The 13,271-nt window shown below is 39.7% G+C and overlaps 1 protein-coding gene across 1 annotated transcript; it reads right to left on the reverse strand.

Moving 5' to 3' along the window:
* Positions 1–1,030: 1,030 nt before the first annotated feature.
* apoda.1 (apolipoprotein Da, duplicate 1) lies at positions 1,031–12,697 on the reverse strand. Its single transcript, XM_084327805.1, has 5 exons — positions 12,608–12,697; positions 11,496–11,645; positions 7,244–7,365; positions 7,050–7,135; positions 1,031–2,096 (listed from the first exon to the last, which is right to left on the reverse strand). The coding sequence occupies exons 2-5, from the start codon at positions 11,622–11,624 to the stop codon at positions 1,858–1,860; spliced, it is 576 nt and encodes a 191-aa protein (XP_084183931.1). The 5' UTR covers positions 11,625–11,645; positions 12,608–12,697; the 3' UTR covers positions 1,031–1,857.
* Between the last annotated feature and the right edge of the window lie 574 nt (positions 12,698–13,271).

The raw sequence follows: 13,271 nt of genomic DNA on the forward strand, positions 1-13,271 counted from the left end.
TGTAAACATGCTGTGACCAGTGTATTTACCACGTGAAAAAAATAAAAAGATTTGACGTTTTTGTTTTCTAAGCAGATATACATATTTTTTGCCAAACCACTGCTGCCTGGGCGCAGTGATTTCATCACCTCAAAAGCCCAGTTTTTAAAAAAGCAACAGGGCTTTTGAGGTGATGAAATCACTTCGCCCAGGCAGCAGTGGTTCGGCAATAAATAGTTCAGAGTATTGTGACGAACCTGGTAGTGTTCAGGCTCGCCACGGTTGAAACATTTTAGTTCAAGTCTGGAGCCTGTTCTTGTTTCGTTGTTTGCCCCCATTATTATTTGAAACTTTTACACAACTCCTTCCATAAAATCAACCGGTTCGAATCCATCAAGATGCAACAATCAACAACATCAAACAGTGAGTAACAAGACAGCCCAAGTCAAAGTGTTGTGAGCGCGTTCAAGATGTATCCTGGTGTAGATAGGCAAATTGGCCCTATACATGGGTTTTAACGAGACCTGTCTGCCTTTTCCCTTTGTCTGCATATTGGGTTCAATATGCTGAGCCGTGACATTCGCAAGTCAATCATTTTTATATTTTTCCATACTAAAAGTATATTTTTTAGTATATTACGTGTGTTAAAAGTATATATCTACCCATATGTATGTTTCTGCAAGTATATTTGCAATGTACCGTATTTTTGGTACTTTCATGTACTAATTTAAAAAGAGATGTTTACTAAACTTAAATTGGTAATCCACAAGATCCTCATTTGTGTTTTTGTTTAGTTGGTGATCATCTGTGATCATTGTTGTTGCATCTTTGCACTGTGTTGACCATCTTCAAAATCCATGCCAAGTATTGAGTTAGTCTTCTATTCATTCCAAACAAACAAACAAACAAACAAACAAACAAACAGCAAATGTAAAAACATTCATGAACTGGGTATTATTACTTTATGTTGTAGTACTTTAATGTACTATTTTGGTAAGCAAAAGTAACCAAAAATACATCAAAGGTATAATTTCAATATATTTAAGCACATCTTAAGTACAACTTTAACACACTAAATAAGTGGTTTCAATTCAACACACCTTTAGTCTATTAATTAGTATACTTTCTGAATACATAAAAAGTATACTAAAAATATACTTTTAGAAAATATACTTAGTTATACCTTTTTTTAATATGGCCACCAGTGATCATCATCATTGAGGACACCATGAAATCATGTAGATGAAAACATAGCAATACCCTGCCTTATATGGACTGCTACATTATTATTTCAGCTGAGCTGTAATTAACACAACACAGGGATTCAATGTCCCCAATGACATCACTGGTGGCCACATTCAAACTCATTTACTCTCAATAACTGTCAAACTATGAATGTGTGCAAAACTGTTTCGAGTTTTTGAACGTGTGTAAGATTATGTGCGAAATAAATTAGCGTTGTTTTTTGTGAAGTGCCCCTTTAACTCTCTATATGAATTTAGAGGCCTAGCAACAGGAAACTTTAACAACACTCAAGCTCACATGGTATTGATTCCACTACATCTTTATTGACCTAACAAGGAGCCTTGTGTTTCCCGTTTGTGGCACAAACATCCAAATGAGGTCATAACCGTCTAACCTAATATGATTATAATACTAAAAGTTATGAAAAACTGTTTTTGTTGTTATTATGGCAAAAAAAAGTAACTACTCAAGTGACAATATGACTGTATTCCTCAGCCAATAATATCATAATCATCTGAAAATTAGTTCAATATTAGTCAAAAAATAAGTTGAATCAGTGATATATATATTTCCACAAATGTTCCTTTTTTCGACAACGCCAGCTGCTGTCCCGTTTCCACCGCAGCTCGTCACTCAGAGTTCCTTGCTACCGCAGCCCGTCTGCCTGGTAGCGGTCATTTTGGTGATGTCGATGTTGTTGCTGATGAAGACCTGTTTGCCCTTGTCTATGTCAGCTGCCGGGAGAGTCCGCTTGCGGCTCAGGATCCAGGCGAAATCGATGTGGAACAGATTGGCGATGCCGGTGCAGGAGTACACCAGGGCCCAGTTCACGTAGTCAGTGCCCATGATCGAGTAGGGAGAGTAGGGCAAGACTGGTAGCGATGTAAACAGAGAGAGAGGAGAACACACAGGTGGGTGGGCATGGAGACAGTACGCATATTTACATCAAATTTACATTTACATTTAGTCCTTTAGCTGACGCTTTTTATCCACGCTTTTTATGACTTACAAGTTCTGTACAACAGGTCAGCAGGAAGGGTACAACTCTTTCAGCTGAGTAACAATGTTCATCAAACAGTGTTGAGACTTGGGTGCTGCAGTGTTGATTGATTGATTGAAAACTTTCAGCGCCGGACCCGACTATAGTCGAGTTAACTCGCCGAACGCTGAGCGCCAGGACCCCCGAAAACCAGAGTATACTCGGGTTTTCATCATTATTTATTTTATTCGATTTTTCCATTCATAAAACATTCAGGGAGCCTGTGTTATCACTGGGGATGGGTCTGAGATCGCAAAAGTCCAATACCGCCACCTGCCGCCTTGCAGCCGCTATTGCACTCCATTTGAAACTATGTGGTATGGGTCGTCGGTCGATCTAGTCGGGCAGGCCAAGCGCTTATAACGCATGCATCGATGAGAATTAAGCTCTCCCGCTTCATGTTCATTGCTGGATTACGTTAGAAACACGATCGACATCAATACTTGGAATGGCGATCAGATAATTGGAATATTCGGTAACACTTTATAATAACACTCAGTTATAAGACCTTTATAAGGTATTTGTAGATGATGAAACAAACCATTTATATACATTCGGAAATTATTATTAAATCATTTATAACTATATTTGTATAACATTTACAAATTAGTTCTACATTATTTATAACTCATTATCAACATTGTTTGTACTTGATTTGTTCATCATTAAATAATGTTGTTTAAAAACCTCATAAGCTGCAAGGTCCCTCATATGGGAAGTTTTTCGAAATTTTTGCAACCGGCACTTTGGCGACCCCTAGTGTATATCGGGTGTGCATATTTTGTAATACAATATATATATCGAATTGAAGGATTATTTGTTGCCTGTCGATAGCGACAAAATCCGACAAAATCCATTCAGTGGTTCTCGAGTTACATGCCGTTATTTGAGGCTTGTGCAAAGTACGCGTTTTTCCGCAAAATACCACTCCCGACTCAGGCTGTAGTAGTTCCGTCAATCTAGATCCGATCTCGAAAATGATTGTGGATCGTTGTAACCAATGAGTGTGGCTTTCCAATGATACCCCACATGGGAATCTAAATAAAAAAAAAAAAAAACACGAAGAAACACAAAAACAGGAAGAGCAAAACAGCCGAATTAATTGAAGTCTATGAGAAAACTGAGTTTTTCTTTGTACACAGTTTACCAAAATCACTCCTAATCACTCATTTCTGAATGGATCTTTATGAAATTTGGATATCTACTACATAAGGCTTCAGGCTATGGCTCCGGCTGGATTTGTAAGCCATACCACCTTCTGGGGAAATACTACCTCTGGACTACTAACTACTACAGAAAAACTTGAGTAACAAGTTTTTTTTACAACTCAAGTTCAGACCTATGTTACTCTATTACGTTAACACTAAAAGTGAATTTTGTCATCTTTCAAAAGAGACCAGGCTTATACATGTGCTATAAGTATAAAGTATGTTGTTTTGGTTTGCACAAAAAAAGTATGCAGTCCTCAAATTCAAGTTAAAAAATTGCCACTTTTCTGCCCGCTTGTTGTGTAGTAACACATTTGTAGATAGATTTACCAACAAAAAAGGTGTTTAGCCTGCTCATACTTTAAAAGCGAGGGGCAGCACGAATAACTTGGCTCTGCTAATGTATATCGTGCTTCCATTCAAACAGACGGCAACAAACATGAAGTCAAGTCTCACTTGCGTGATACTCCTCTACATACTCTGGCAATACCTGGACAGGGTACTCCTGGGTCCTAGTGCCCCCCAAGTTACACTATGTTATGTGTGCACATGTATTTTATATGTTAATAAAATTGCATTTATCTATAGTCCTAATTCTGTCACTGTTTGATGTCACAAAGAAGGGTGTATCCGAAAGCTGTCTACAACATTTGTAACAGATGATGAAAAAGTTAACAAATAATTAACTGTATTAGACATTTGTTAATGATGAATAGGCTTCACTTTAGATTAGGGCACACAATAGCATCTGTAAATGATTTATAGATGTTTTATGAATGTCTTAACAAATCATTTGTTGAACATGAACAAATAAATGGAGGTACGGTATAGTTGTTTTTTCATATCCATTTTTCAAAGCATCTACAAATGTGTTACTACACATTAAACAACATTATTGAATGATGAACAAATCAAGTACAAACAATGTTGATAATGAGTTATAAATAATGTAGAACTAATTTGTAAATGTTATACAACTATAGTTATAAATTATTTAATAATAATTTGCGAATGTATATAAATGGTTTGTTCATGATTAGTTCATTATCTACAAATACCTTATAAAGGTATTATAACTGAGTGTTATTATAAAGTGTTACCGAATATTCTTTTCGGGACAGATCCTAGTCAAGGTAAGGGCTATATGGTATCAATATTGCGTTGATCCAAAAATGCCTTCATTGCAATCGGAGCGCGTGTGTATATGTACTGTGTAACGTGTTCCGTTGGTGGCGATCAAAGCACAGAAAAACGACCCCCCCCCCCCCCCTTTCATGCATTCATGATGAAACATAATACCGATAATCTAAATTTGATTTGAGAACAGTAGCTAGTCCAGGGAAGAAACGATACCGCTTTTACTAGAATACACGTTGGCGGCCTTTTGGAAATTACACCAGACCGCCCTGAAACTACACTCATATTCACGACGATATAAAACAGGAATGTATGGATGGAAAAATTATCTGTTTCTTTCATCTTGACCGGAAGAAACTCAATGACAATCAACTATATTATTAGATCCATAGCTATAATATATAATATAGCTTTAGCGCTTTAAACACCGCCACGTATTCCCATTCGTTTAAAGTGGTGGCCTTTCAACAGTAACAGTAAACAGCGACCTCTGGCGCTGAAAGTGTTAACGGATTGCAGAATGGGTACAATACAGTAATTGTTAAGAGGATGCAGACCAGAAAAAGACTTTCGTCTTGTTTACATCAGGGTCCGCCATTTTCAATTCATCAAGACATACAGATATACAGTACTGTTTCCTAAAGACATTTATGACATACAAGACATACAGTATACACAATATACAGTACAGTACTGTTTAAGAAAGAGATCATAAAAAATATTCATTCGAAGGGGAAGAAACTGTGTTGTGGCTATGTTTGTAAAGAAAATGTTTAAGTAATTGGCCACATCCAGCTTGTCTGTCTTTATGTTGTAAATCTGTTTTTTTACTGCAGCCTAGTTGATTGTTTTTTTTTATCCACTTTTTCTCCTCCTGTTTTTCTGTGTTTTTCTCCCATTCCAATTGAGTAGTTATGCCAATTCCCCCCTCCCCTTCCTGGTCGTTGCTCGCATGTGCCCCCCACTGGTCAGTCTAGGGAGCCCTGAAGTCTATCAGATGCTTCCTCCGAGACATAGGAGACAGCCAGCAGCATCTTTTCACCTGCCAGCGCGGACTCTCATTGGCGAGGTGTAACGTGTGTGGGAGGTCACACTACCCTCGCCATCTCCCTCCCTCGCTGTGCAGGCGCCCTGACTGACCTGTAGGAGTCGCTGTTTACAACGACCAGAATACCACCCCACCGGCTTCCCTCCCGCTGACTCTGCCAATTGAGCCAGTATGACGGCCGGCCAAGCCGGAGGCAATGCTGACAGCCGGATTCGATACCAGTGTCTCTCGTGTTGGTGACGAGCACTTAGTCTGCTGCGCCACCCAGCCGCCCAGCCTAGTTGATTGTTGAGTAATTTCCAAGTTCACAGGGTTTGTTTTTGTTTTCCTCAGCTTTATCATTGATGAAATTTTTTTTTTTTGCAGATTTGAGTGCATAGTAGTAGAGACATATGAGTATAGTAGGTAGTAATATAGAAAAGGAAGATTATTTAGTGGAAAAGTGCATGATAGTAAAAGACGGTTTCGTTTTTTTCTCTTTCATTTCAGATATTGATTGAAGAAGTGTGTTTTTAGTCGACGGCGAAAGATTTGTTGTGTTTCGGCTGTCCTAACTGTGGTTGGAAGTTTGTTCCACCATTGAAAATAAAATAAGTGTTAAATAGCTCCACATTCTGACAGTAACATGGGTCTTCCAGTCCCTCCGTTCTGCAGTAAACTGAAAATAGATGTTCTGGTATCCCATTCCCATGTTATCCAATCGGGAGAGAGAACCCTATAAAAACTTGTTTTAATTATTATTTCAAGAAATCTTGCCAACACAGATTTGCAGATGGCTGTCGGAATGTAGAGCTATTATTTTAACATGTAGACCACTTATTTGAATTTAAGAAATACCACTTACAGCACCTTTAATATACAGTACATGGTTTAAAAAGAGCAAATCAGTGGGATGATATGTGTTGTTGTACTGTTTCTATCTTGGAAGAACACTGACAGGTTCTGCAAAATAAAAAATAAATAACCAGTACATTCTAAACAACATTTTGAGAACATACGAGATGGCGTAGTATGTATTTCTAATCCACTGGATGAATCTACTAAATTATCACTAATTATCTACTCATTAATTCATAAGTAAATATATGAATCTATTAATTAAAGAATGTACTAAATGTACTAAGAATGTACATCAGTGATGACCGTCCGAGCTAATATTTTAACATCGCTTGCTCGAATAAAGAAGAATTCCACTTACAGCACCTTTAAGAGGCCGTACACTGGTGCTGTTATGTAAAGAGACATTCAGCCTGCACCCACACACAACACACGCGCTCTCTCTCTCTCTCTCTCTCTCTCTCTCTCTCTCTCTCTCTCTCTCTCTCTCTCTCTCTCTCTCTCTCTCTCTCTCTCTCTCTCTCTCTCTCTCTCTCTCTCTCTCTCTCTCTCTTACCATAGGCGAAAGTAATTCCCAGTTTAGCAGGATTGTTCGGGTCAATGATTTCTCCAGTGCCCTCCATGAATTTAAACTCTTTCTTCCTGTACAATTTCAAAGGGACAAACATGAATGAATACATCTGGTAACAGAAAATATGCATGTGGGAATGGGAATTGGCATGTTTCACGACGGTGACGTTCGGCACTCACTCGATCTCAGAGCTGATGATTCGTAGCGTGCCGTCCATCTTCATGCTGAAGTTGGTCTCGATGCACCTTCCCATCTCGAACTGGGCTGGCAGCTTGGCGATCTCGAACCATCTCCCCATGAACTGGGACAAACACATGTTTTTAGAGATGGTAAATGGTAAATGGTGCATTTATATAGCATTTTTATCCAAAGCACTTTTTTGGGGGGGGGGGGGGGGGGGGGGCTGTACTATTCCTCACATTCACCCATTCACCCATTCACTCTCACATTCACACACCGACAGCGGAGGCGACCATGCAAGGTGCCGACCTTCTCATCAGGAGCAATTAGGAGGTTAAGTGTCTTGCTCAAGGACACTTCGACACGCTGCCCGGAAGGAGCAGGAATCGAACTGGGAACCCTCCGACTACCAGACGACCACTATACCTCCTGAGCCACTGTCGCCCTGTGTTATACTAAGTATTTTTACTCAAGTACTGTACTTAAGTAAAATTGTTAGCTACTTGTACTTTACATGAGTATTTTCATTTTAGGGAACTTTATACTTTTACTCCACTACATTTCAAAGGACATAATGTACTTTTTTACTCCACAATATTTTTTACCACTTTAACACAACCTTTAGAGATCAGTGGATCAGGGATTGAATTCTCCCAAGCACTGGAATACACAAACGTCACATAGAATGCATACTTTTACTTTAGATACTTAAGTACATTCAATAGCAAATACGTCTATACTTTTACTTAAGTAGAATTTGAATGGAGGACTTTTACTTTTACCAGAGTACTCATTTATCTGAGTACTTCTACTTTTACTTAAGTAAAGGAACTGTGTACTTCTTCTACCACTGCTGTCGTTTTCCTCTATGATGTTCATTCAACCTTTATTTAACCCTCATGTTGTGTTAGGAATTGGCACCACTGACCGTTGTTAGCGGGTCAATGTTGACCTGGGGTCTAACTCAGTCCTGACCACTAAAAAGAAAGGAGTATCACTCAATATAGTTAATACTACATCCTAACTAACATTATATGCATTCATAACCATATAATCCCATTGTAATTAGATTTTATGGCCCCCGAGACACATCATGTCCCTTATTTTTAAGATGAAAATGAGGTTGTTCAATCATAATATACTAAATGTGAAACCCATAGATAATAATGTTTTCTGACTATAATAGAACAATATTAGAATATAACTTCTGAAAAAAAGTTTAGTATATTTTTTTATTATTTTATTTATTTATTATTTAGTATTTTTATAGTATAGTTGTACCTTGCCGGGTCAAGAATGACCCTAACACCACAGTCGTACCTTTCTTTCTGCAGATACCTTCAGAATTTTCAAAATGGTGAAACATAGTTTTGCTGTGCTTATATATGTGTTGTGGATCATGAAGCCTTGTTCTAATAAAATCAACTACATGGTAGTTATTACATTTACATTTACATTTAGTCATTTAGCTGACGCTTTTATCCAAAGCGACTTACAAGTTCTGTACGACATCATATCCTTGAAACGGGTCACTGCAGACCCTAACACCACATAAGGGTTAAACCAAAGGGACACTGAGGTTTCCCTCATTTACAGTGACGTCGAGTATAGAACTCAAATAGATAGAATAACACAAAGATAAACCAAAGTAAAACTTTAATAAAACTTTAAAGTGCCTTCCATGGGGGGGGCAGGTGGCGCACGGAGATTACGTTCGTCACCAACACCGGGAGACACTGGATTCGGCTCCCGGCGTTGCTATCAGCTTGGCTGGCCTCTCACACTGATACAATTGGCTGTATCAGAGGGTGGGAAAGCTGAAGGGTGGGTCCTGGGCGTTGTGGACAGCGACCCCTACAGTTCGGTCGGGGCGCCTGCTCAGCAAGGGTTGGAACTAAGGAGAGATAGTGTGGCCTCCCACACGCTACACTCTCCCCGGTGAGAACCTGCACGGCCAGGTTGGCCTGCCGGCAGGCTGCACATGCGTCAGAGGAAAGCATGTGACAGTCTCCGGTCTCCCGGACCAACAGTAGGGGAAAGTACGCAACAACCAGGAAGGGTGGGATGGGAGAAAAATCGGGAAAAAGGAGGGGAAGAAAGATAATAAAAAAAAAAAAAAAAAAAGTGCCTTTCATGAGTATGTGTATGGGTTATGGACACTGATAGCAATGGACCATATATCAATAACTTATAAGTCTTTATAAAAAAGAAAAACAAATGTTTTATAGTATATTCACACAGTAGTAGGCCTATATGTGTTAATTATGAGTGATTTAGAGATGGCCTATAATAAGATAGTTTCTGTAAAAGTTGTTGTCATATCATGGACTGCATTTATATACAGTAGCAGCTTTTATCCAAAGTGCTTTACAACGTAAGCATCACATTGACCTGCTCACTCAGACATTGACCCACGGACAGCGAAGGCGACCAAGGAGCAGTTAGGGGTTAAGTGTCTTTGCTCAAGGACACGTCGACACGCTGCCGGGGAGGAGCCGGAATCAAACTGGGAATCTTCTGATTACCAGACGACTGCTCTACCTCCTGAGCCGCTGTCACAAGACCATATAGGAGTCATCTGATGGCTGTCTGTCTGTAGTTAACAGGTGGCTGTCTGTCTGTAGTTAACAGGTACAGGAGTCATCTGATGGCTGTCTGTCTGTAGTTAACAGGTGGCTGTCTGTCTGTAGTTAACAGGTACAGGAGTCATCTGATGGCTGTCTGTCTGTAGTTAACAGGTGGCTGTCTGTCTGTAGTTACCAGGTACAGGAGTCATCTGATGACTGTCTGTCTGTAGTTAACAGGGTCATCTGATGACTGTCTGTCTGTAGTTAACAGGTACAGGGGTCATCTGATGGCTATCTGTCTGTAGTTAACAGGTGGCTGTCTGTCTGTAGTTAACAGGGTCATCTGATGGCTGTCTGTCTGTAGTTAACAGGTGGCTGTCTGTCTGTAGTTAACAGGTACAGGGGTCATCTGATGGCTGTCTGTCTGTAGTTAACAGGGTCATCTGATGGCTGTCTGTCTGTAGTTAACAGGTACAGGGGTCATCTGATGGCTGTCTGTCTGTAGTTAACAGGTGGCTGTCTGTCTGTAGTTAACAGGGTCATCTAATGACTGTCTGTCTGTAGTTAACAGGTACAGGGGTCATCTGATGGCTATCTGTCTGTAGTTAACAGGGTAATCTGATGGCTGTCTGTCTGTAGTTAACAGGTACAGGGGTCATCTGATGGCTGTCTGTCTGTAGTTAACAGGTACAGGGGTCATCTGATGACTGTCTGTCTGTAGTTAACAGGGTCATCTGATGGCTGTCTGTCTGTAGTTAACAGGTGGCTGTCTGTCTGTAGTTAACAGGTACAGGGGTCATCTGATGGCTATCTGTCTGTAGTTAACAGGGTCATCTGATGGCTGTCTGTCTGTAGTTAACAGGTGGCTGTCTGTCTGTAGTTAACAGGTACAGGGGTCATCTGATGGCTATCTGTCTGTAGTTAACAGGGTCATCTGATGGCTGTCTGTCTGTAGTTAACAGGGTCATCTGATGGCTGTCTGTCTGTAGTTAACAGGGTCATCTGATGGCTGTCTGTCTGTAGTTAACAGGTGGCTGTCTGTCTGTAGTTAACAGGGTCATCTGATGGCTGTCTGTCTGTAGTTAACAGGGTCATCTGATGACTGTCTGTCTGTAGTTAACAGGTACAGGGGTCATCTGATGACTGTCTGTCTGTAGTTAACAGGGTCATCTGATGGCTGTCTGTCTGTAGTTAACAGGTACAGGGGTCATCTGATGACTGTCTGTCTGTAGTTAACAGGTACAGGGGTCATCTGATGACTGTCTGTCTGTAGTTAACAGGGTCATCTGATGGCTGTCTGTCTGTAGTTAACAGGTACAGGGGTCATCTGATGGCTGTCTGTCTGTAGTTAACAGGTGGCTGTCCGTCTGTAGTTAACAGGGTCATCTAATGACTGTCTGTCTGTAGTTAACAGGTACAGGGGTCATCTGATGACTGTCTGTCTGTAGTTAACAGGTACAGGGTCATCTGATGGCTGTCTGTCTGTAGTTAACAGGGTCATCTAATGACTGTCTGTCTGTAGTTAACAGGTACAGGGGTCATCTGATGACTGTCTGTCTGTAGTTAACAGGGTCATCTGATGGCTGTCTGTCTGTAGTTAACAGGGTCATCTAATGACTGTCTGTCTGTAGTTAACAGGTACAGGGGTCCATGTGTTCTGTGTAAGTGGGTCTGCAGGCGGCACCTCGTCGAGTTTGAAGCCAGGCTGGGTGGGAGGATCCGGGCACGGGCCCCAGTGGGGGATCTGGGCACTGATGAGGGGAAGCAGGAGGGGGAGGAGGAGAGGAGGAACCAGGGCGAAGGAGGGAGTCATGGTCACAGGGGCCGGAGTCACCTGAGAATCATTTGAATCCACGGGATTAACATTCCAGTTGATGAAGAGTAAGAACATAGTAGGGTTTGGCCTTACAAGACAAATCTGAGAGATAAGCAACCTAATAGCTACATGTATAATAATAATAATAATAATAATAATAATAATAATAATAATAATAATAATAATAATAATAATAATAATAATAATAATAATAATAATAATAATAATAATAATAGGAATATCTTTATGAAAACAAATGCAGGAGAGCAAATATGACTTGAGAGATGTTTGTACGTTTACTGTTCAAAAAGCTAAGAAAGGGGTTAAAAGGAGATGTATTTCTATTGTTGGGGTTAACTTGTGGATCACATTAAGTAATTTCCTTCTGGTTTTCAAAGAAAATAGTTTGTATAGCTATTTTTGAGGGTTACAAATGTGAATAATCTTTATTTTGTTATTATTATTATAGTTTAGTTTTTTGTTTTGGGGGCTTATTTGGTAGGACTATAGGACAGGCATGTAAGCATTATGCTTCAGCCTGTACCCTTTCAATCACTGCCAAAATCAAAGACCATTGACAGTCTGGAAAGATTGTACATTGTATTGTGTGTGATGACTGAATAAAACTACTACTACTACTAGATGTGACCCAATAGAAAATAGTATTAAAATACCAATTAAACATCAATGTTCTTGCTATTTTAGCATGTGTAAAAACGATGAAACATCAATGTTCTTGCTATTTTAGCATGTGTAAAAACGATGAAACATCAATGTTCTTCCTATTTTGTGTAAAAAAAATAAAAATAAAAAAAAGCATGTTAATAGCTGGACATTGTTCTCTAATTGTGATGACCACTGCAAAAGTAACAGTAACACCAATGACACCAGCGTTACATCTTTCCTTTCAAGAAAATAGCATGTAATCATTGAACCATTTGACATGAAATCGTGCTAAATCAACAAGAATCGTGCCTTACCTTTCTGGACTGATGGTACGGCTGTGACTGTATCTCCTGGGAGAAACCCTCGTGTGTTGATGAGATGCTGCTGCTCTTGGCAAGGTCTCTCCGCACTGGAGTCCTTGCTCATCAATAGGCCTCTTTGTATAATCCTTGGGCCTTATTTCGGACATGAAGTAAACCATTAGCTAATTGAAATCACGGGGGACGTACCGGTAGGAATCTGGACGTCCCCTTGGCTCAGATGGACGGCTGTTTGCTACCTCTTGAAATGTCTTATTATTGACATCTGATTATTCTGACATGGATTATTATAGAATCCTTCTATATACCTACTTATACACCTGCATATAACCCATATAACTCTGTATGATAGCATGTATAATAATGCTTTATACAGTATACCATATATATATTTATTCTTACCATATATATATCCACATCTGTCTGTACATACCTGTATATATAATCCTTTTTACAAATATTATTTGTAGATATTATATATCTGTAGGGGAGACCGGGGCACAGTGGATCAGAAATCTTATATTTCAGCATTTTTCCTGGCTTGATGACAGCATGGTTCTGGTCTACTGTGGAATTGATAGCAGAATATGTTCTCTATAAAACATGTCTATCATATCCTGCCAACTGCCAAATATGAGATGCTGAGATGGGGTTGAAT

The sequence above is a fragment of the Notolepis coatsorum genome (assembly GCF_963971535.1).
Source record: "Notolepis coatsorum genome assembly, chromosome: 13".
Taxonomy (NCBI): domain Eukaryota; kingdom Metazoa; phylum Chordata; class Actinopteri; order Aulopiformes; family Paralepididae; genus Notolepis; species Notolepis coatsorum.